The sequence below is a fragment of the Chionomys nivalis genome, chromosome 1, assembly GCF_950005125.1.
Source record: "Chionomys nivalis chromosome 1, mChiNiv1.1, whole genome shotgun sequence".
NCBI lineage: Eukaryota > Metazoa > Chordata > Mammalia > Rodentia > Cricetidae > Chionomys > Chionomys nivalis.
Genome location: NC_080086.1, coordinates 161753168 through 161773770, shown reverse-complemented (window position 1 = coordinate 161773770; position 20603 = coordinate 161753168). Strand labels below are relative to the sequence as shown.

Sequence of the window (20603 nt, the reverse complement as noted above, 5' to 3'; positions counted from 1 at the left end):
GTCACCAGACTGATAAGCACGACTACATGTACTGGTATCAGCAGGACCTGGGTCATGGACTGAGGTTGATCCATTACTCATATGATGCTGGCAACACAGGGAAAGGAGATGTCCCTGATGGGTACAAAACAACCAGACCAAGGAAAGAAAATATCTCCTTCATTCTAGAGATGGTTTCTCCTCCACAGACAGCTTTGTACTTCTGTGCCAGCAATGATACACAGCAATGCATGGCTGCCTTCTCTCTACACATAAAGTAAATTAGGAAATCATTATGCCTGTGTACCCCAGGAATCCCTGACTCTGTAACTATGATCTCTTTCCAAGCTGTTTACTCTATAGGTCAGTGGCCCCTTCGCTCATTAGGACAACAGTCTATAAAGCCATACATAGTTTCTCTCTCATTAGTCTTTACTCAGCCTTCCCTTGTTCCTTCCTTGCCAGCTAAATATGTCTTCATTCAATTTCTTCTTCATATATGTTGTGTTGGTTTGAACTATGGAGAGATTTTCTAAGGACATTTGTTCTGCACTGAAGACATACCCTCTTTCTGTATCTCTCCTTCTCATCAAAATATATTTCAAATAAGATTATTTTTCTTTTACTTTTTAAGATTTTAATTTAATTACTTTGTTTTCTCCTTTTCTCTTCTCTGTAACTGTTCACATTTTCCATGCTTTAAAATTCATGATCTCTCAGTGTTTAATTATTATTTTTGTGATTATTTTTAGTGTGGTGTGAATAAAAATACATAAATGCAACCTGATGTCCATTTTGTGTTGCCTGTAAGTATATATGCTTTGACTGGCCACACATGCTTGGAAAATGTAAGACTAATTCCTCATCTTCCAGAAAAAGAAATGATAGAAGGAGTAGCATTCCAGATATCAAGGTACATAGCTTGTTTTCTAGGTTTTGATGAATTTAGAAATATAAATATCATATTCTCTTGTTACAATGTGTAGGTAACTTGGATCAGTGGGTGGTAATTGCATGGACAACTGCAGGAAGCTGTGCATGCTGCACTGCATGTTGCAAAGTGGGCAATAAAGTTGAGTCAGCACTGAGTTTGGAGATTTGTGGTATAGTCACCTTTCTTCCATCATGAAAGTTCTAAGAAAATTAAGGAAGAAGGTCTATTTTGCCTCTGTAGTTCAATGTTTTAGTCCATGACTAATTGGACCTGTGGTTTGGGGGCCTGGAATGTGGCAGAACAACCTAGCAAGAAGAATATAGCAGAGTTGAGGCATCCATCTCATGACAGCCAAGAAGAAAGGAGAGAGAGATGGAGAGAGGGAGAGGTCTTTCTTTTTCTTTTTTATTATGAACTTTTAAAATACAATCTTTTCTCATTTTATATAACTATCCCCCTTTACACCTCCTCTGATCTTCCCACTTACTCGACCTTCCTCCCGCCCCACCTACCCATCCACTCCTTAGAAAGGGTAAGGTTTCCAAAGTCTGACACTTCACTTTGAGGCAAGTGGGGCCAGGATTTATCCCTAGAGTTTGAATTGGTATCTAGGAGCACATGCTTTTTGGAGGGGTAACTTGTTCAGTTTAGATATATGGGGGAGGACATTGGTCTTGCCTTGAAGAGAGATCTTTTAGTGCATGCTTCTTTCTGAAGTTGTCCCCATGACTCAATGCCCTTTTGTTATAAACCTATCCACAGATTAGCCATTGGTGAAACCTAAGTCTATTTGATCTAGTCTTCCTCAAATCCCTTCCTTTGAACACTGGGTAGAACAGAAAGCTTTTAATAACTGGATCCTTAAGAAACAGTTAACATCTAAACCGAACAAACTCTTTTGCGTTGTAATATAGCACAACTTGCCTATAGAACGCTTACCCCTAAAGATAAAGAATACTATTATTAATAAAGAGATAACCTAGGAAATACAGAATGTTCCTCCTAAATTGTCAAGTCAGGAAAGAGTAAATTAAATTAGCAAAAACCATTAACTTCTTTTGTTCTCACTTATCAACCACCCATCAGTAGCTGAAACGATGAGTCTTGAATTCAAACTTAATGTGTAGAATGTGTGTGGAGCCATGAACTTCAGGAGCTGTGCTATACCACAAAAGAAAATTACAGCCACATCAGAAAACATTCCATGGGGCACTCGCTAACAAATACCATTTCATTAGTTACCAGTGCATCTGAAATACTTGGGTTCTTTTTCTCTAAGTACCTCCATAGATGATTCAGCTTTTATTTTCTTTGCCATTTTGAAGATAGTCTTTCTCTCCTTTTAAAGTTTTATAATCTTAAGGAAATCCATGGTAGCAACAAAGTTCACTTTGATGCTGATGAAGAAAGGTATATTTGTTTACTCTCTGGATTGTGTTTAGGAAATAAGTTCACAGATCAACAGGAAAAAAAGCTATATAAGCTAATTGCTTGCCTTGGGACATGAAATGAAAGAACAATAAATATCTAAACACCAGCTGTTATCTAGAAATTTCCATTCCATCTTCATGGGCTGAGGTGTAGGATGATTCAGGAAGTATGGGGAAGAATAAATGTTTGGTGGAAAACTGAAAATACCCTTAAGAAATAGATGTTAGACTCTAATCAGTCTGTCTGGTTATCGGCCTCCAGTGTTTTCTTATGTGATAACTTAATCCTCCCCATTGGCTGGCTCCCAGCGAGAGGCTCACATGCTTCTTTTAGAGAATCTGTGTTTTGTCTACCAGGGAAAGCTGAGAGATTTTTTTCCACACTAGTTTCTCCCCAAGCACCTTTAATTCAGAAGAAGTAGAAACCAATATAGCAACTGCACTGCTGTTTTCTCAACTCCATCACTGGTTTAATATTTATAACTTCCTGATATTTTATACATATTCATTGTGCTATAGAACCAACATCACTAGGTATTTGCCAAGACCTTTTCTTCTTTAAACCAATTAAGCAATAACTATTCTTTCCCCAACACCCCCATCTTTCCTATTTTAGGAAGTTTATATTCAGAAGTATATATTTTTTCTATTTGTGACTGGTTTATTTCACTTCACATAATGTTTGTTACACTTAACATAATATTTGTTGCATTTGTAATCTGTCTACAAATGACTTATTTTAATTCTTCACTGTATTAAAACTACACATTTTTCTACCTGTCCATCACTTTATGGATTTCTGAGTTGTGTTCATCTCTATGTGTTATATATACATTTACAAAGACAACCACAATCTGCTAGGAATTTCCCTGATGTTTGTTTCTCAGTGACATAAGAACATTTCAGAACAAAGCTCTGAGTAGACTAGTAAGAAAAGCACAGTATCTAACACTGTCAAATATAAAATATATGGTTTGGGATTTAATAAGCAATTACAACTTCACAAAGAAAGAAGCAAATTTTTTTCCATTATGGAAAAAAATCAGTCACTGGAAAGCAATCTATTTCTGACAAATTGGCTGACAATGGCATTAAACAGTGTCAATGATGCTCATACTTTGACAGGTTCATAGAAATAAGGGAGACATGCTAAGTTCCCAATCAAAATTATAGAGGTAAAAATTGTAGTGCCTGTGATGAGAAATGCTGGCTGTTAATAGCAGAAGGTTGGATGCTCCAGAAGGAAGGATTAATGAATGTGAAGATGATATTTATAAAGAAACACAGAAAAACTGAGAAGAAGGTGTGAGAGGGTTGAGGATAAACTCAAATGGTTAAATATGGAGTTCCAATGTAAATTTTTAATATTTAAATTTCGTCAAGGCAAGTTACTTCTCTACAATAAAACCAACATTCTACTCTTCTTGACTTTCCCTTCTTTAGACTGGTTTGTATTTTCAAGTGCTCACTAGGCTTCTCCACTGACAGCATCCGCCATTAGCCTGTCATAAAAATTCTCTTAGACTGAAGGCGCTTTGCTTATGTCCACCCTATTTCAAAGGCATCTGGCATCTAATGACTAGAGTATGTCTCCCTAAAACACTATAATACAACTTACAAATTACTGTCCCTCCCCCCCCCGTGTGTGTGTGTGTGTCTGTCTGTCTCTGTCTCTCTCTCTCATGAGTTTTCTTTATTCCTCTCTCACTAGCACAGACAATATTTGAGATTTTGGAGGATAGACTGGAACTGGAAACAATCTGTAAAATTTTCTGGTCTAACAGTGATGCCTGATTTCGAGTTCCTAGCTTCAACCAGCTGAAGTGAGGAGTTTTGAGTTCAAACTTACCAGATAGAAACATTTTCTAAAGAATTACAAAACAGAATGTGTATGGGGCTACCAGGAGCTGTGTTATACTGCAAAAGACAATCACAGTCGCATCAGAAAACATCCCATGAGATAGTCTCTAAAAACCACCATTTTATTAGTTACCAGTGCATCTGAATTACTCAGGTTCTTTTCATTTAAGTAAATCCATGAAAGATTCAGTTATATTTACTTTTATTCTTTTTGTCATTTTGAAGATAGCCTCTGATTTTTTACTTTTTAATGGAAAATATGTGGTAATGTGCTCCTATCTCATCCTCTGTTGGGGCTGTTGCCAGTCAGCGGATGAAACTGCTATAGGTAAACTATTTCACCACACATGCCTTCCATTGAACCCTGTCACTTGCAAGTCCCACTCTGCCCCACAACCCCACAGAACCCATCATGATCCCTCCCTCAAATGCCAACCATTCCCCATGGCATCAGTGGTCCACAGAGGCATAGGCACTGGCACTAATTGTATCAATTGGAGGAATAATCAACACCTATACCCATAATTACCCAAAACCCAGATGGATAGATGACAGTGTAAGAATATATTCAACAACATGAGAACAATATGGCACCGGCAGAACCAGTGGATCTACAACAGCAAGATCTGAACATCTCAAACCAGATGAATCAGAAGAAAGTGACCTTAAAAATAACCTTACGAAGATAATAGAGGAACGTTAAAAAGGAAATGAAAAAGTCCCTTAAAGAAACTGAAAAATCTATAAGAAGTGGAAGATAAAAATGGATAGGTATCACATACCAAAGTTAAACCAATACCAAATAAACAATTTAAATAAACCTATATAACCCCTATGGAAATAGAAGCACTTGTTAAAGTCTCCCAACCAAAACTGCCCAGAGCCAGATGGTTTCAGCATAAAATTCTACTAGAATTTCAAAAAAGTGTTAAATTCTCAAAATGTTCCACATAGTAGAAATGAGAAGAACATTGTCAAACACTTTTTATGAGGCTACAGTTACCCTGATATCAGCACCACACAAAGATGCAACAATGAAAGAGAACTACAGACCAATCTCCCTAATGAACATTGGTGCAAAAATACTCAATAAAATACTCGCAAACCGAATCCAAGAACATTATCATCATCCACCATGATCAAGTAGGCTTCATCCCAGAGATGTAGGAAAGGTTCAACATATGAAAAACCTGTCAATGTAATTTACCATATAAACAAACTGAAAGAAAAAACCCCACATGATTCTCACAATTGATGCTGGAAAAGCCTTTGACAAAATCTAACACCCCTTCATGATAAAGGGCTTGAAGAAGATCAGAGACACAAGGAACATACCTAAACATAGCAAAGGCAATATACAGCAAGCAAGATTGCAAACCTCTTCCCACTATAAACTCAGGCCATTATGTGGCATAAACAGCAACAGTGTTAGATGAGCTGAAGTTACCTCTCTGTCCTACACAGAGGCTTATACTGATTGGCAGAGAAAGATGTAGAAAGATGGTTAAAAGTATTCTATATAGATATAAAATATAAACATTGTATTATGCCAGTATTTGAAGAATAACTGCACCAGTTTTGGAGTGAGGCTATTTCTTGGGCACTCTGACCATTAAGAGTTAATAACACACTGTTTGAGACATGGCAATATGCCTGGGATGGTTTGAAGTTTGTCTTGCTCTAATGTCCTTGTAATCACAAAAGCAACTAACCTGCGAACACCCTGTCATATGCCTCTAGATTCTTAAAAATTGGGTTATAGGGTTAATGAGTAAGAATGATTAAAAATGAAAACTGTTTATCAATGATATCAAAACTTAAGGAAAAATGATTGGAAATGATAATTCTGTTCTATCACACCTTATCAATGATGACTAAAAGATAAACAAGAGGAAGAAAAACACATGTCCAAAAACAAAATTGATATGGTCTATGTTTTGGAACAACATGAATGTATCCCTACTTACCAAATTCTGTATAAATAAAGAAACACTGTGGCTGCTAGGCAGTCAGGCTTGTCAGTAACATTCACCCGACCCCCTGGCCTGGCTCACTCTCTTTCCTCACCAACTCCTTTTATCCTTTGCTGGCACATGACCAGAGCCAGGGGTGGATCCCAGCAGAAAATCTGTGTTTTGTCTACCAGGAGATGCTGAGAGAAAGGCTTTTTTTCTTGTATTTGTTTTTTCCCAAGAACCTTTAGGTTAGAAGAAGAAGGAACCAAAGTAGAATAATGGACAGTCATTTTTTGAACGTCATAACTGTTTTTATATCTATAACTACCTTAGTTAGGTTTTCTATTACAGTGAGTAGACACCATGACCACATCTACTCTTACAAAGGACAGACATTTAATTGGGCTGGCTTACATTTTTTAGATGTTTACTCCATTATCATCATGGCACAACATGGCAGCATGCAGGCAGACATGATGCTGGCTACATCTTGATCCGACAGAAGCAGCAAGTGAACTGAGTGTCACACTGAGCAAAATTTGAACAAAAGAGATCTCAACGTCCACCTCTACAGGGACACATAATGTCCACCAAGGCCGCACCCACTCCAGTAAAAGCCACACCTCTTAATAGTGCTATTTCCTATTAGTCTAGGAGGGAGCAGCAATTATACTTAAACTACCACAATAAACCCCTGGTATTGTATAAATATTCAGTGTATTGTAGTACCATCATCACTGTGTATTTCCCAATTCTTTCTCCTCTATACACCATTGAAGCTCTATTTTCCTCTTAAACCAGGATTTTGCCTATTTTTGGAAGCCTAAATTTTGAATTATAATTTCTTTCCCTTTGTGCCTTATTTCTATTTTCATATAATATTCATACTTTTTAATTTGAATAAAAACTCGACTTATTTTAATAATTCATGGGATTGAAATTGTGCATTTTTATACCTACCCACAACTTTATGGTTTTTTTAGGTCATGTCCATCTTTATGTTATATACCCATCTTTGCCAAAGTCCACGAGGAGCAACGACCTCCTGGGAATTTCCCTGATGTTGTTTCTCAGTGACTTAAGCCCATTGCAGAATAAAGTTATGAATGTATTAATAAGAAAATCATGGTATTTAACACCACCAAACATAATATATACAATATGGTGTCTAATAAAAGATTTTAGAGTCACAAATAAGGAAGAAAATAGGACTCACCACTAGGGAAAAAATTAACTACTGGAAACCAACTTATTTCTGACAAATTGGCTGACAGTGGCATTAAACAGTAAAAATGCAGCTCATGCCTTGACAGGTTGGGCAAAAAGGAGGGAGACATTCAAGTTCCCAGGCAAAATTACAGAAGTAAAATTTGCAGTATCTGTGACAGGAAATAGGTGACTGTAAGACCAGGAGACTGGATGCTCCATAAGGAAAGATTGACGAATTTGAAGATGGTATTCATAAGGAAACACAGAGAAAAGGAGAACAAGGTGTAAGTGAGCTGGATACAACCTCAAATGGTCAAATAGGCAATCATAGACTCAGACCTAGAATTCCAATATTTAAATTTCTTCAAAGACAAGCAGGCTGTCTACAACGATAATTCCAACCTTCTACCCTCCTCAGTTTTCCATTCCTTAGGCAGGATGAACTTCCAATTGCTTAGAGATTTCTCCACTAATGTGGGTGCAGTCAGGCCTTCTAGGTATTTCCTTTGATCAAAGACTGTTTTTGCCATGACCAGCCCTGTCCAAGAGAGCCAAACAACCAATGACTAGTATGAAATAACTTAGGTTTTATTCTCTTGTTTGGTTTGAGTTGGGGGGGGGGGGACTTGGTTTCTTTGTTTCATTTTGAAAAATGAAGTTTCCTTCATGCACCTCGCTACCACAGGGAATATTTGAGATTATAGTAGGTAAAGGGTTACTGGTAACAATTCTGTGATGTTTTCTGTCCTACCTCCGATGCTTGATTTTGGGAGCTCTGAGCCTCTACCATAGCTAGTAGAGGTACAGTCCAACAACCGCATAGCTGGTCACTAGAGGGCACTGCAGATGCACCGACACAGCTGTGGTCAGTGCTTCAGAAGGTGGATGCAGAGTTGTAATATGCAGCCCGCAGTAGGGTAGCTGTGTAACCAGAAACAGTGCTGGCTCAGGAGGTAGAAGGCAGGGGATAGCTAGTCAGTCTTTGCACACACATTGAGCATCACCACAGCAAGCCATGAGCTGTAACCCTTCCAATCCGAAACACCCTGGATATAGCAAAAGGGAAGGAAGCAACTGCCTCAGAGGAAGAATGAGAAGAACTTCCCCACATTCAGCCATATTTATTCAGCACAGTTATCTCCCCTTCCACAAAGAAGGCTGAGTCTTAAGGGGGAAGGGTTGAGCCAGCAGAGTATGCTAAGGGCACAGAGAGCCTATGGGAGCCAACAAAATCACTGACCTCAGAACCTGACATCACAGGCAATGAGCTGAAAGGAGGAGCTGACTCCTGCTCTCACCAGGGAGAGCAGCATGCTGAGGAGAAGGATGTGGGGCACTGCCCTCCCTGGCTCTGCCTGGGGCCCCAGTATGCTCTGCTGTGTCACTGTCTTTCTCCTGGGAACAAGTGAGTCCTGAGCTCTGGGGGGACTGCTCCTGAGTTCCTCTACTGCTGCTGCAGCCATGCTCTCTTTCTCTAGATGCTCACTCCTGTTTCCTACCTCCCCAGGTTCAGCAAATCTCGGGGTCATCCAGTCTCCAAGACACATAATCAAAACAAAGGGAGGAAGGTCCAATCTTAAATGTATTCCCATCTCTGGACAAGACAATGTGTTCTGGTACCAGCAGACTCTGGGGAAGGAACTCGCGTTCCTCATTCAACACTATAAAAGCATGGAGAGAGCGAAAGGAAACATACCCAACCGATTCTCAGTCCAGCAGTTCAGTGACTCCCACTCTGAGATGAACATGAGTGCCTTGCAGCTGGAGGACTCTGGGGTGTACTTCTGTGCCAGCTCACCACAGCCTTACAGAGTGACTGGGTTTCTGTCCTTTAATCTTCCTGCTCCCACTGGTGATATACTAGAGAGGGCTGTGGAGGGCATACTGCACACTGTTCCTCGCTAAGACACAAGAATGCATTAATTCTGTACTAACACCCCCCACCCCCGGGCCGCCTAGCTGAACTCATACAGAGTTCTAAACCTTGCTTTGGGCTCCAAGACTCCAGATGTTCTCACTTGTCTTCTAGTATTTTCCAGCTCCAGGCCAGTAGTAGAACGCTAACTCTATGTTTGGTGCTTGTGTGTTGGCATAATCTAGATGTTTCATTACAAGGGGATACATTAGCGATCCATTTGTCAGTAAAGATTTCTACAAACCACTTTAAATATAGAAATGGCAGCTTATGAAATTACCCAACTTTTTATGTATGAGATTATCAATACTAGGTTTGAATCCTACAACTCTTCATTTTCAAAATCAAAGTATGACTTTCCATGATATTCTCTGCTTTGGTGAAAAATGTAGCAGCTCGGTGTCCCTTGTGTTATAAGACAAGCTGAGCTTAGTCTGTGTACGTTGAAGAGTTGACAGGTTATAGGCATATGTTAAACCATGTAATGTTTTCTTTTTTATAATTTCATTATGAAACTTTCATTTTCAACAAAAGAAAATTTGTTGCTCAATAATGAAGCAACTAAGTTGAAAGGAATATAAAGTGATATTTATGGCAGAGGCTTCTTTCTCCAATGAAATTAGAATATTGTATAGAAGACTAACATTACGGGTAGATTAGACCTTATTCCTGAAATGAGCCGAAGAGCTATGAAATTTCATGCTCCCCTTTTCAAACATCTAAGTCTTAAATAGAAAGTGAATCCTTTTTAGACAAAATTCACCACGAACAGTTGTCTTTTTTCTTGGTGAATTCTGGTCTCTGCAGACCAACCAATCTCAGGCCATAAATGAGAATGTAGTTTTTAGATTCTAGACTCTGTTTCCAGATTCTTCTTATGGATGCTCTGCTGATCTTCTTTGTCTCTGCTTCTGATGTTGAGTCCTTCCTCACCAGGGTAGCATAGTAGAAAGTATCCGTGGCAATTACACCAGGATATGTGGTCAAAGAATGGAGGTTTCAGACTTTGCTATTGTCTGCGTAAGCGATAGCTGGGATACCCTTTACTTAGGAAGGATCCTATATTGCCTTTGAGTAGAGGTAAGTGTTTCAAGTTAGTAAACTATGACAAAGGTGGTGCAAGAGATTTTGTATGATTTTGGTACATTTCTCTGGGACGCTAGAGTCACCAGACCTGCACATTATTAGGCAAACAGCTCACCCACATTGAGAAGGGGGTTTACCCTTGACACGATGCAATCCAGTCTCACTTGAAACAAAGGCAGAAATCCATTGAATAAAGATGAACTCTGGGCTGAGTCTAGAATTTAGTGTCTGTGTCCCTGAATTGGTATAAGACAGCTTAAAACAATGGTTCAAGTGTGGTAACCTCAACCTTGGTGTTTTATAAACTTCCTGGTGTCAAGCAGTCCTTGGAGTGATAGATGGCACTAAAGGTTTATCTGGAGGTATTTAGGCAGAGTGAAACACTAGGAGAAAACTCATTGAATACAACAGGTCATGACAGTGCAATAGAAACTATGAAAATAGTGAGAATTAAACCAATATAAAATAAGGAATCACATCACAGTAGGAATAAAATAAGTCTAGTATATTAACTAAAATCAGAGAAAGAGTACATGCATGTATAATTAAAAAACAAACCACAAACTCTTTCCTATATGTGCTGCTATTTTGATAATACAATTGGAAATGTTGTATATTCCAACTATGTGATTATAATTGAAAGTTGACTTCCTTCTAAAGGAAAGGGATGTGGCAAGTTTACTGTGCAGCTCAATATTTGCTGGAGACAGTGACATCGCTAAGTCACTGAGATACCCGTTTCAAGTTTACAAAAACAAGGCTGAAAGGCATCAGATCTTGACGTGGTCCTGAGATGGATTTTAGGCTCTTTTTTTTTCTTTTTTTAAAATTGATATTCATTGAGCTCCACACTTTTCTCTGCTTCCTTCCCTGCCTCTCCCTCCTCCCTTCAATCCTCCCTCAAGGTCCTTATGTTCCCAAATTACTCAGGAGATCTTGTCTTTTTCTACTTTCGTCTTCTCATGTAGATTATATCTATGTAAGTCTCTCTTCGTGTCCGCATTGTTGTCTAAGTTCTCTGGGATTGTGGTTGGTAGGCTGGCTTTGTTTGCTTTATGTAGGCTCTTATGTGTAGCCTTGAGTCTCCTGTGTTCAACTGAGTGCTGGACAGGCCACGGTTGTGCTGTTCTCAAAAGAATTCCCAGGTCTTTTAGCTAAGATGACATCATCATTCTCTGCCTTCCTCTATTACAGAACACATGGAGGCTGCAGTACCCAAAGGCCAAGAAGCAAGGTGACAGTAACAGGAGGAAAGGTGGAACTAAGCTGTCACCAGATGGATAATCACAACAATATGTACTGGTATCGGCAGGACCTGGGTCATGGACTGAGGCTGATCCATTACTTATATGGTGCTGGCAGCACTGAGAAAGGAGATGTCCCTGATGGGTACAAAGCCCCCAGACCAAGGAGGGAGGACGTCTCTCTCATTCTGGAGAAGACTTCCCCCTCTCAGACATCTGTGTACTTCTGTGCCAGCAGTGATACACATCAGTGTGTGTCTGCCTCCCCTCTGCACAGAAAGTAAACTAGGAAGTCAAGATGCCTGTGTGCCCCAGGAAATCCCTGCCTCTGTAAGAGTCCCTGGGCTCTGAAAAAAAGAACACTTTAGCATGAGTCAGCCTCACTGAAGTCCACTCTAACAGCTCTTCATGGCTGCTTGTCTTATCTCTACCCCTTATTTCTGCTTTCAGGGAGAAACCTGAATCCTTCATTGAAGTCCTTCTGACTCTTTTGAAAAGCTCATAGCCACCATCACCCTCCCTGTGGCCTCAGTGAATTCTTCAAGATCTTTATCATGCAACTGAATCACTTATATTGTCTCTTTCCAGACTGTGTTTACTGAGTCAGTAGCTCCTTTGTTCTATAGGACAGTAGCCCATAAGGTCCTATGTTGTTTCCTTCACTCATCTCTATCATCAGCCTTCACCCCGACTTCCCTGGTTCTTTCCTCTATAGCTAGAACTATTCTACATTCTTTTACTTCTTCATACATGCTGTGTTGTTTACAGCTCTGGAGATATTTTCCTAGGACATTTCTTCAGCACTGAAGACATGTTTTTTCCTCTTGCTCTGGATCTTTAGTTCCTGTGAAAATATATTTCAAGTAGGATTATTTTTCTTTTGCCTTTTAAAGTTTTAATTTAATTACATTATTTATTCCCTTCTTCTTTTTCTAGCTCCCCACATGATTCTTTCTGCTTTCAAATTCATGGTCTCTTATTCTGTTATAATTGTTATTTTTGTTTGTTTTTGTGTATGATATGAGTAAATAAATTCAATCTGTTGAGTTTATTTAGTGTTACTTATTTTTACATTTTTAGGAATGCCTGCTTGTGATTGGATAACCTTAGGAACACTAACTCCCCACTCTCTGCAGTTCTTAATTGCAAAAAAACAAAACAAACAAACAAACAAAAAAAAAACCAGAGGAATTACCATGTTAGATTTCAAAACATATTACTCTTTTTAAATATATTTTGGCTAGTTTACAAATAAAGTATCAGATTTCCTTGTTATAATGTATCAGTACCTTTGCCCTTTGCTCCGTGGGTGGTAATTGGGTAGACAATTGTAGGACGTTACTCATGCTATACTTTCTTTTACAGAATGAGCAATAAACCTGAGTTTGGATCAGCATTGAGTCTGGATATTCATGTCATAGTCATCTTTTTGGTCTCTTGCCATGTCTAAAATAGTAAAAGAAGAAGGTGTGTTTTACCTCAGTAATTCAAAATTTTGTTCCATGATTAATTGGACCTATGGTTTGGGTTTCTGTGCTGTGGCGGTACAGGCTGCCAGAAAGAATATAGCAGATTTGTGTTGCCCATCTCTTGACATCCAAGAAGGAAAAGAAAGAAGAGAAGAAGATAGAAGAGCATAAGGAGGAAGAAAAGGGGAGGAAAGAGAAAGTGTATATGTGAAAGAGATCTTTTCGCCGGGCGGTGGTGGCGCACGCCTTTAATCCCAGCACTCGGGAGGCAGAGGCAGGTGGATCTCTGTGAGTTCGAGGGCAGCATGGTCTAGAAGAGCTAGTTCCAGGACAAGAACCAAAAAAAAAAAAAAAAAAAAACTGTCTCGAAAATCCAAAAAAAAAAGAGAGAGATCTTTTCTTTTCACTGCATTCCTCTGACAACCTATATCCTCCTACATGGCTCTGCTTTTCATTATAAATCTATCTATATATTCGTCAGTGGAGAAATGAAAGTTTTGTGATCCAATCTTTCTCAAAGTCATTCCTCTGAACATTTGTAGACAAGTAAGCTTTTTAATGTGCGAATCTTTGGGGGAAATGCTTCTCCTCTAACACAATAAGCACTATTTTTGCTTTGTAATATTGCAAACTTTGCCTAATATAATAAACTAAAGTAGAAAAATAACACTTATTTATTTTTATTGGAGATAGAAACTTCTTTTATATAGTACATTCCAACTACAGTTATACCTCTGTCTATTTCCTCTAGCTTCCCCCTTCTTCAGATCCTTTCCCACTCTATTTAAGAGCAGGCTTCTAAGAGAAAGCAGTCAAAGAACACAAAACAAGGAGCAATGGAGGGAAGGGGAATTGTGCTTGGAGGTACTGTATTAGAGAAGAATGAGAAGAAGAGGAGGAAGAAGAAAAAGAAGAAGAAGAAGAAGAAGAAGAAGAAGAAGAAGAAGAAGAGGAGGAGGAGGAGGAGGAGGAGGAGGAGGAGGAGGAGGAGGAGGAGGAAGAAGAAGAAGAAGAAGAAGAAGAAGAAGAAGAAGAAGAAGAAGAAGAAGAAGAAGAAGAAGAAAAGACTGATGGAGGTGGGTCTTGTATTAATCTGTTGCTTTCATTGGTTAATAAAGAAACTGCCTAGGCCCATTTGATAGGCCAACCCTTAGGTGGGTAGAGTAAACAGAACAGTATGCTGGGAGAAAGAGGCTGAGTAAGGAGTCGCCATGATTCGCCCACCAGACACAGACGCAGGTTAAGATCTCCCTGGTAAGCCACCAGCTCGTGGTACTACACATAATATTAGAAATGAGTTAGATCAATATGTAAGAGCTAGCCAATAAGAGGCTGGAGCTAATGGGCCAGGCAGTGATTAAAAGAATACAGTTTCCATGTAATTATTTCGGGGCATAAGCCATGCGGGTGGCCGGGTGCCGGGGACGCAGCCCTGCCGCTCATATTACAACAGAGTAGCACCCAACGTGCTAATGAACTCCACGTAAAACCTGAGAGGGCTTAAAAAGGAGAGAGAGAGAATTCAAGACAGTTTTTTGCTGTTTGTGGGTTGCGTGTGGCAAAGAAATTGTCCTGACTCAGCAACAGGAAAAAACTGGCTGTTTTAAAATGCCGGCTTTCTGGGCTGTGCCGCCATTGCGATCTCTGTCTGGCTCCTGCGGGAGACAGAGCTTTTAAACGGAGCATTTGGAGTAAAGTGCTATGGCTTGCTTGATGGCAATGTGGACTACTGTGTGCCTGGAACTGTGAGTGGTTCAGGGGCACCAAACGGCTCAGAGGCACAAGCAGCTCCACCACGCTACTGGTACAATGTGCAAGGATCAGAGGCACGAGCGGCTCCGCCATGTTGGACTGGGCGGGGCAAGCAGGCAGTACCTGTTTTTGACCTAGGAATGTCACAGCTTAGATTCTTAAGCGCTTAGCGATTTAAAAGCACAAAACAAAGTGCTCCTGGATAGTAAAAAAATTACAGATTCACAATAGAACAGATTCAGACATAAAAGACCTCTATGGGTCACAGTGTTGGATGAATGTACGTAGGCTTGAGAGAGAGAAAAATATATATATATATAGAGAGAATAAAGTTAATGCCCTTAAAAAGGGGGGGGGATAAAGTCTTTAAAGAGACAGAGTACAGATAATTATAGATTAAAAGAAATAAAGAAAAATAAGCCACGTAAAAATGGAAAATTCACAGAGAGTCTGGATTCTTTGTATTATTGTGTTTTCTTTGAAATTTTTGACTGTAAAGGAGCTAAGTGCAGAGAGACATTTCATTATATGGGCTACCAAGCTAAACCACAATGGATACAAGGGTATTATGATTTCAGAATATGGGTCTAAGGATATGATGCTTTGGAGAGGGTCTTCTTTTGTTTTCACAGGGGATGAGACTCTGTGGATTGTGTCTATCCTGATATGGTATGATAGACCACGCCCTCCTGAAAGGTTGCTGTGAACAGCTTCAGAAAATTACTTCACTCAACTGCCGACTGAGATGACCCTGACACACAGGTTACACCATGAAAGACTTGAATAACAGCGCCCCCATTCAGCAGGAAGCAGTTTGGAGAGAAAAAACTACGCCCATATTCCCAAATATTGTTTATAAATGTTCTTTTACATTTAAAGGGGGATATGATATAGATATGAATAATTTGCATTGGTATGGATTTGAAGGTCAATTTTGTTATATGTATATGCATATTTCTAATCTTGATTAAGGTATTGTGATTGTATAGTTCATTTAAAATGTAATGTATAATTAGGAAATATAGGTTGTTAATGGACAATCATCAATAATAGTCAAGCTTGTAGTCATGTTAGTTAGATTTTCTAGATATATAGAGATATATTTCAGCTAGATAGGCATTCTTCATATCTTTCAAAGACTGCAGAATATGGCATTTAAATGTTTTAATAACTTAGGGCTTTTCATGACAATGAAACACGTCTGCTCATGGCAGCACCAAGCTACTTCAAGAGGAAGATGGGCATCGAAGACGCTCCTTATGGAGTTGGTTAGCCATTTGGGCAAGAAACTCCTCTTGCCTGGACTGATACATAAACTGGACACAGAGAACCCTCAGAGAGAGGACTGTTGAACTTGCCTAAAGGTAAGATGGTCTTTCGGGGTTCCTGACTCATGCAAGAGTCTGCAAGACATTCTGCAGGACACAGCAGAAAATGACTGAACTGTCTTTGGAATTTCCTGCTTCATGAAAATGTCTGCTGGATACTATGGGCCTGAAGGCTGAAGATGGATGCCCCAACGGTACAAAAGAACTTTGGGTGACTGTCCAGGCAGCGAGATGTCTCTGTCATTTCTAGAGTTTTGGATCTCTTATTTGCTTAGGTAATATATCCTTCTGGAGTCTTTGATGGAGTTGAAGAATGGTTAGTTATAGTTATAGTTTTCCTTAGTTATGATAAAGGATAAAATAGATATAAATATTGCAACTGTAATTCTTGCTTGATAACTGTTTTGTTATATGTAATCTTACTATGTTAAAGTGAAAGCCTTTCTTTTTTGTTTAAACAGAAAAAGGGGAAATGATGGAGGTGGGTCTTGTATTAATCTGTTGCTTTCATTGGTTAATAAAGAAACTGCCTAGGCCCATTTGATAGGCCAACCCTTAGGTGGGTAGAGTAAACAGAACAGTATGCTGGGAGAAAGAGGCTGAGTAAGGAGTCGCCATGATTCGCCCACCAGACACAGACGCAGGTTAAGATCTCCCTGGTAAGCCACCAGCTCGTGGTACTACACATAATATTAGAAATGAGTTAGATCAATATGTAAGAGCTAGCCAATAAGAGGCTGGAGCTAATGGGCCAGGCAGTGATTAAAAGAATACAGTTTCCGTGTAATTATTTCGGGACCTAAGCTAGCCATGTGGGCGGCTGGGTGCCGGGGACGCAGCCCCGCCGCTCTTATTACTACAAAAGACAAGAAAAGTCCCCATACTGAGGTTGGACAAAGTAACACAATAGGAAGAAAAGAGTCTCAAGAGCAGACTAAAGAATCAGAGATACTCTCACTCCCACTGTTAGGAGTACCACAAGACATACACACAAGGGACCTAGAACAGATCCATGCAGGCTCTTTGCTTGCCATTTCAATCTCTGTGTGCCCATGTGAGTCCCACTTAGTTGATTTGGTGGAATCCTGACTTCTATGTTGTTCCCTTACTCTCTTCTGCACAGAACCTAGATCTCAAAAGGGAGGGACCCTATGGAGAACTCCAGTTTAGACTTTCCAAATAATGTCCGGTTGTGGGTCTGCACCCACTCCCATACTGCCTGAGAAAGCTTCTGTAATGATTATTGGACAAGGCTCTCATCTTTGAGTATAGCAGAATATCAATAGGAATCAGTCTGTTGGTTTTTTATTAATAAAGAGGACTACCTAATACACACAGCAATATTCAGTATATGATATCAAGTTACAAAAGAATAAATAGGAATTAGCACAAATGTTAACTTTTTCATTGTCACTTAAAACAACACATCAGCAGCTGAAGTGATGAGTCTTGAATTCAAACTTATCAGACAGGAACATTTTCTGACGAATTACAAAACAGAATGTGGAGCCATGAACTTCCAGGAACTGTGTTAAACTACAGAAGAAAACTACAACCACATCAATAAACATTCCATGGGCTGTAATCTAAAAAAGACCATCTCATTAATTACCAGTGCATCTGAATTACTTGGGTTCTTTTCCTTTAAGTATGTCTATGGAGGATTCAGTTATATTCTCTTTTCTTCTCTTTGTCGTTTTGAAGATAGTCTTTCTCTCCTTTGTAATTTTTATGATTGTAATGAAATTCATGGTAATAACAAATTTACTTTGATGTTTATTGGGGAAGGTATAATTGTTTACTCTCCGCATTGTGTTTATTTAATAAATTCACAGATTAAATTGCAAAAAAGGCGTGCAAGCTAACTGCATGCCTCTGGATGTGAAAGGAAAAGACAGTGGCTATTGGTACTGAGAAACTTCTATTTCTTTTTCACAGGCTGGGTTGTCGGGAGATCCACGAAGACTGAGGAAGGATAAATATTTAGGGGAAAACAGAAAATGTCCTTAGGAGATGGATGTTAACTGCTGATAATTCTGAGTATAGGCCTTCATGGTGACCTCCTTTGATACAGCTTAATCCTCTGGTTGGCTGGACTTCCATGAAGAGGTTCACATGCTTCTTTAGAAGATTCTGTGTTTTGTTGTTAACTAAAGTTTCTGTCCCGCCTGGTCCTGTAGCCACTCAGTCCCAAAGAAACAAACAGAGATCTACATTAATTATAAACTGGTTGGTCTATTAGCTCAGACTTCTTATTAACTCATAACTTACATTAACCCATAGTTCTTGTCTGTATTAGCCACGTGCCTTGGTACCTTTTTATCAGCGAGGTATTCTCATCTAGCTTCCTCTGTGCCTGGGTGTTGACTGCAGACTGACCCTTTCCGCTTCATAGAATTCTCTTTTCTGGTTGCCCCACCTATACTTCTTGCCTGCATTCTGGCCAATCGGCATTTTATTAAAATATACACATGACAGTGTACAAGACCATTGACCCACAATATTTTGTCTACCAGGGAAGCTGAGAGGAAGAATTTTATCCACACTTGTTTTTCCAAAGCACCTTTTTTTCAGAAGAAGCAGAAACCAAAGTGGCATACTGGACTGCTGATTTTGAATTCCATCACTGCTTTTATATCTATAATCCTGTGGTATTTTACACATATCCATTATGAAATTCAACTATCATTACTTGTTTTAAAAAAGTTTTCACCTCTAAATCCATTAATCAGATACCCCATCCTGCCTGTTTTAGAAAGTCTATATTTAGAATTATATTTTTTCCTTTGTGTCTAATTTCTTTCACTTCACATAATATTTGTTACATTTTAATGTGTATAAGATTTTGACTAATTTAAATATTTCTTTGCATTAAAATTGTACATTGTGTACCTACCAATCAGTTTGTGGATTTTTAAGTTGTGTCCACCTCTATATTTTATATATACCTTTGCAAATGTTTGCAAAGAGCAACACTGATATGCTAGGAATTTCCCTAGTTTTTATTTCTCAGAGACTTAGGAACATGGGAGAATAAAGCTATGAATGTATTAATTAGAAAACCATGGTATCTAAGACTGCCAAATATAAATATACAGTTTAACATCTAATAAAAGATTACAGATTTGCAAAGAAGGAAGAAAATAGGATTCATCACTAAGGGAAATCAATCACTAGAAAGCTACCAATTTCTGACAAATATGCTGACAATGACATTAAACAATGTAACTGCAGCACATACCATAACAGGTTCTTGGAAATGAGGAAGAAATGCTAACTTCCCAAATAAAATTATAGAAATAAAATTGTAATGTCTGTTATGAGAAATAAATGACTACAAGTACCAGAAGATTGGATTTTAATGAATTTGAAGGTGATATTCATAAGGAAAGATACACAAAATGAGAGCAAGGTATAATTGAGCTGAGGATACTCAAATGGTCAAAAGGCAAGTGGGATTCCAACATAAAATATTAATATTTAGATTATTTCAAAGATAAGCTAGCTGTCTGCAACAATATTTCCAATGTTCTACCCTTCTCAGCGTTCTCTTCATAGGACTGGTTTAGGTTCCAACTGCTCAGGGGCTTCTCCACTGATGGTGTCTGCAATCTGGCCTTCTAGGAATATCCTTTGACCAAAGACTGTTTTCCTTTACATCTTACATGTTCCTGAAACACTGTGATGAGACTCGAATATATTCTGTTGTGATTTTATTTAGTTTTTGATTCTTTGTTTTTCTGTTTGTTTCTTTTTTGAAAAATTAGTTCCATGAGTGGCTCTCTCACAACCACAGGAAAATGTGGGATTTCGGTAGGGAACTGTAAAAAGAACAAGTCGATGATGTTTTCTGGCCTACAACAGGCTACTGATTTTGATAGCTCCCACCCAACCTCCCCCAGAGTCAGTAGAGGTACAAACCATTGACAGCCTAGCTGGTCACTAGGGGGCGATGCAGAACCAAACAGTGAACTGCTGACTTCAGGAAGTGGATGGAAGCAGAGCTCTGGTATGGAGGCCACAGGAAGGCATTGGCTGTAGAGCTAAAACTGTGCCGGCTCAGGAGGCACAGTGTGAAGGGCCGGTGGTCAATCATCTTTGCACATCGACTGGACATCACCACAGGGAGTCATGAAATGTAGCCATGCAATCCAAAACCCATGGAGATTGGAGAAGAGAAGAAAGCAACTGCCTCAGAGAACATCATGAAAGAAGTCCCCACAGCCTGTCATTTCTATTCAGTACAGCAGCTGTCTCCCTTCTCTTTAGCACAATGACCTTAAAGGGAAAAAGGCTGAGCCAAGAGAGTATGCGCAAAGGTACAAATAACCTACAGGAGCCCACAGGATCACTGATCTCAGAACCTGACATCACAGGCAATGAGCTCAAAGGCGGAGCTGACTCCTGCTCTCACAAGGGAGAGCAGCATGCTGAGGAGAAGG

General features: G+C 39.2%; 1 gene segment (V, D, J or C); it reads left to right on the top strand.

Moving 5' to 3' along the window:
* The first annotated feature begins 8693 nt into the window (after window positions 1–8693).
* On the top strand, window positions 8694–9272 carry LOC130888604 (T cell receptor beta variable 13-like). The segment is given in 2 exon segments: window positions 8694–8772; window positions 8875–9272. Coding segments are annotated over 2 exon segments (477 nt in total).
* Window positions 9273–20603: the final 11331 nt, after the last annotated feature.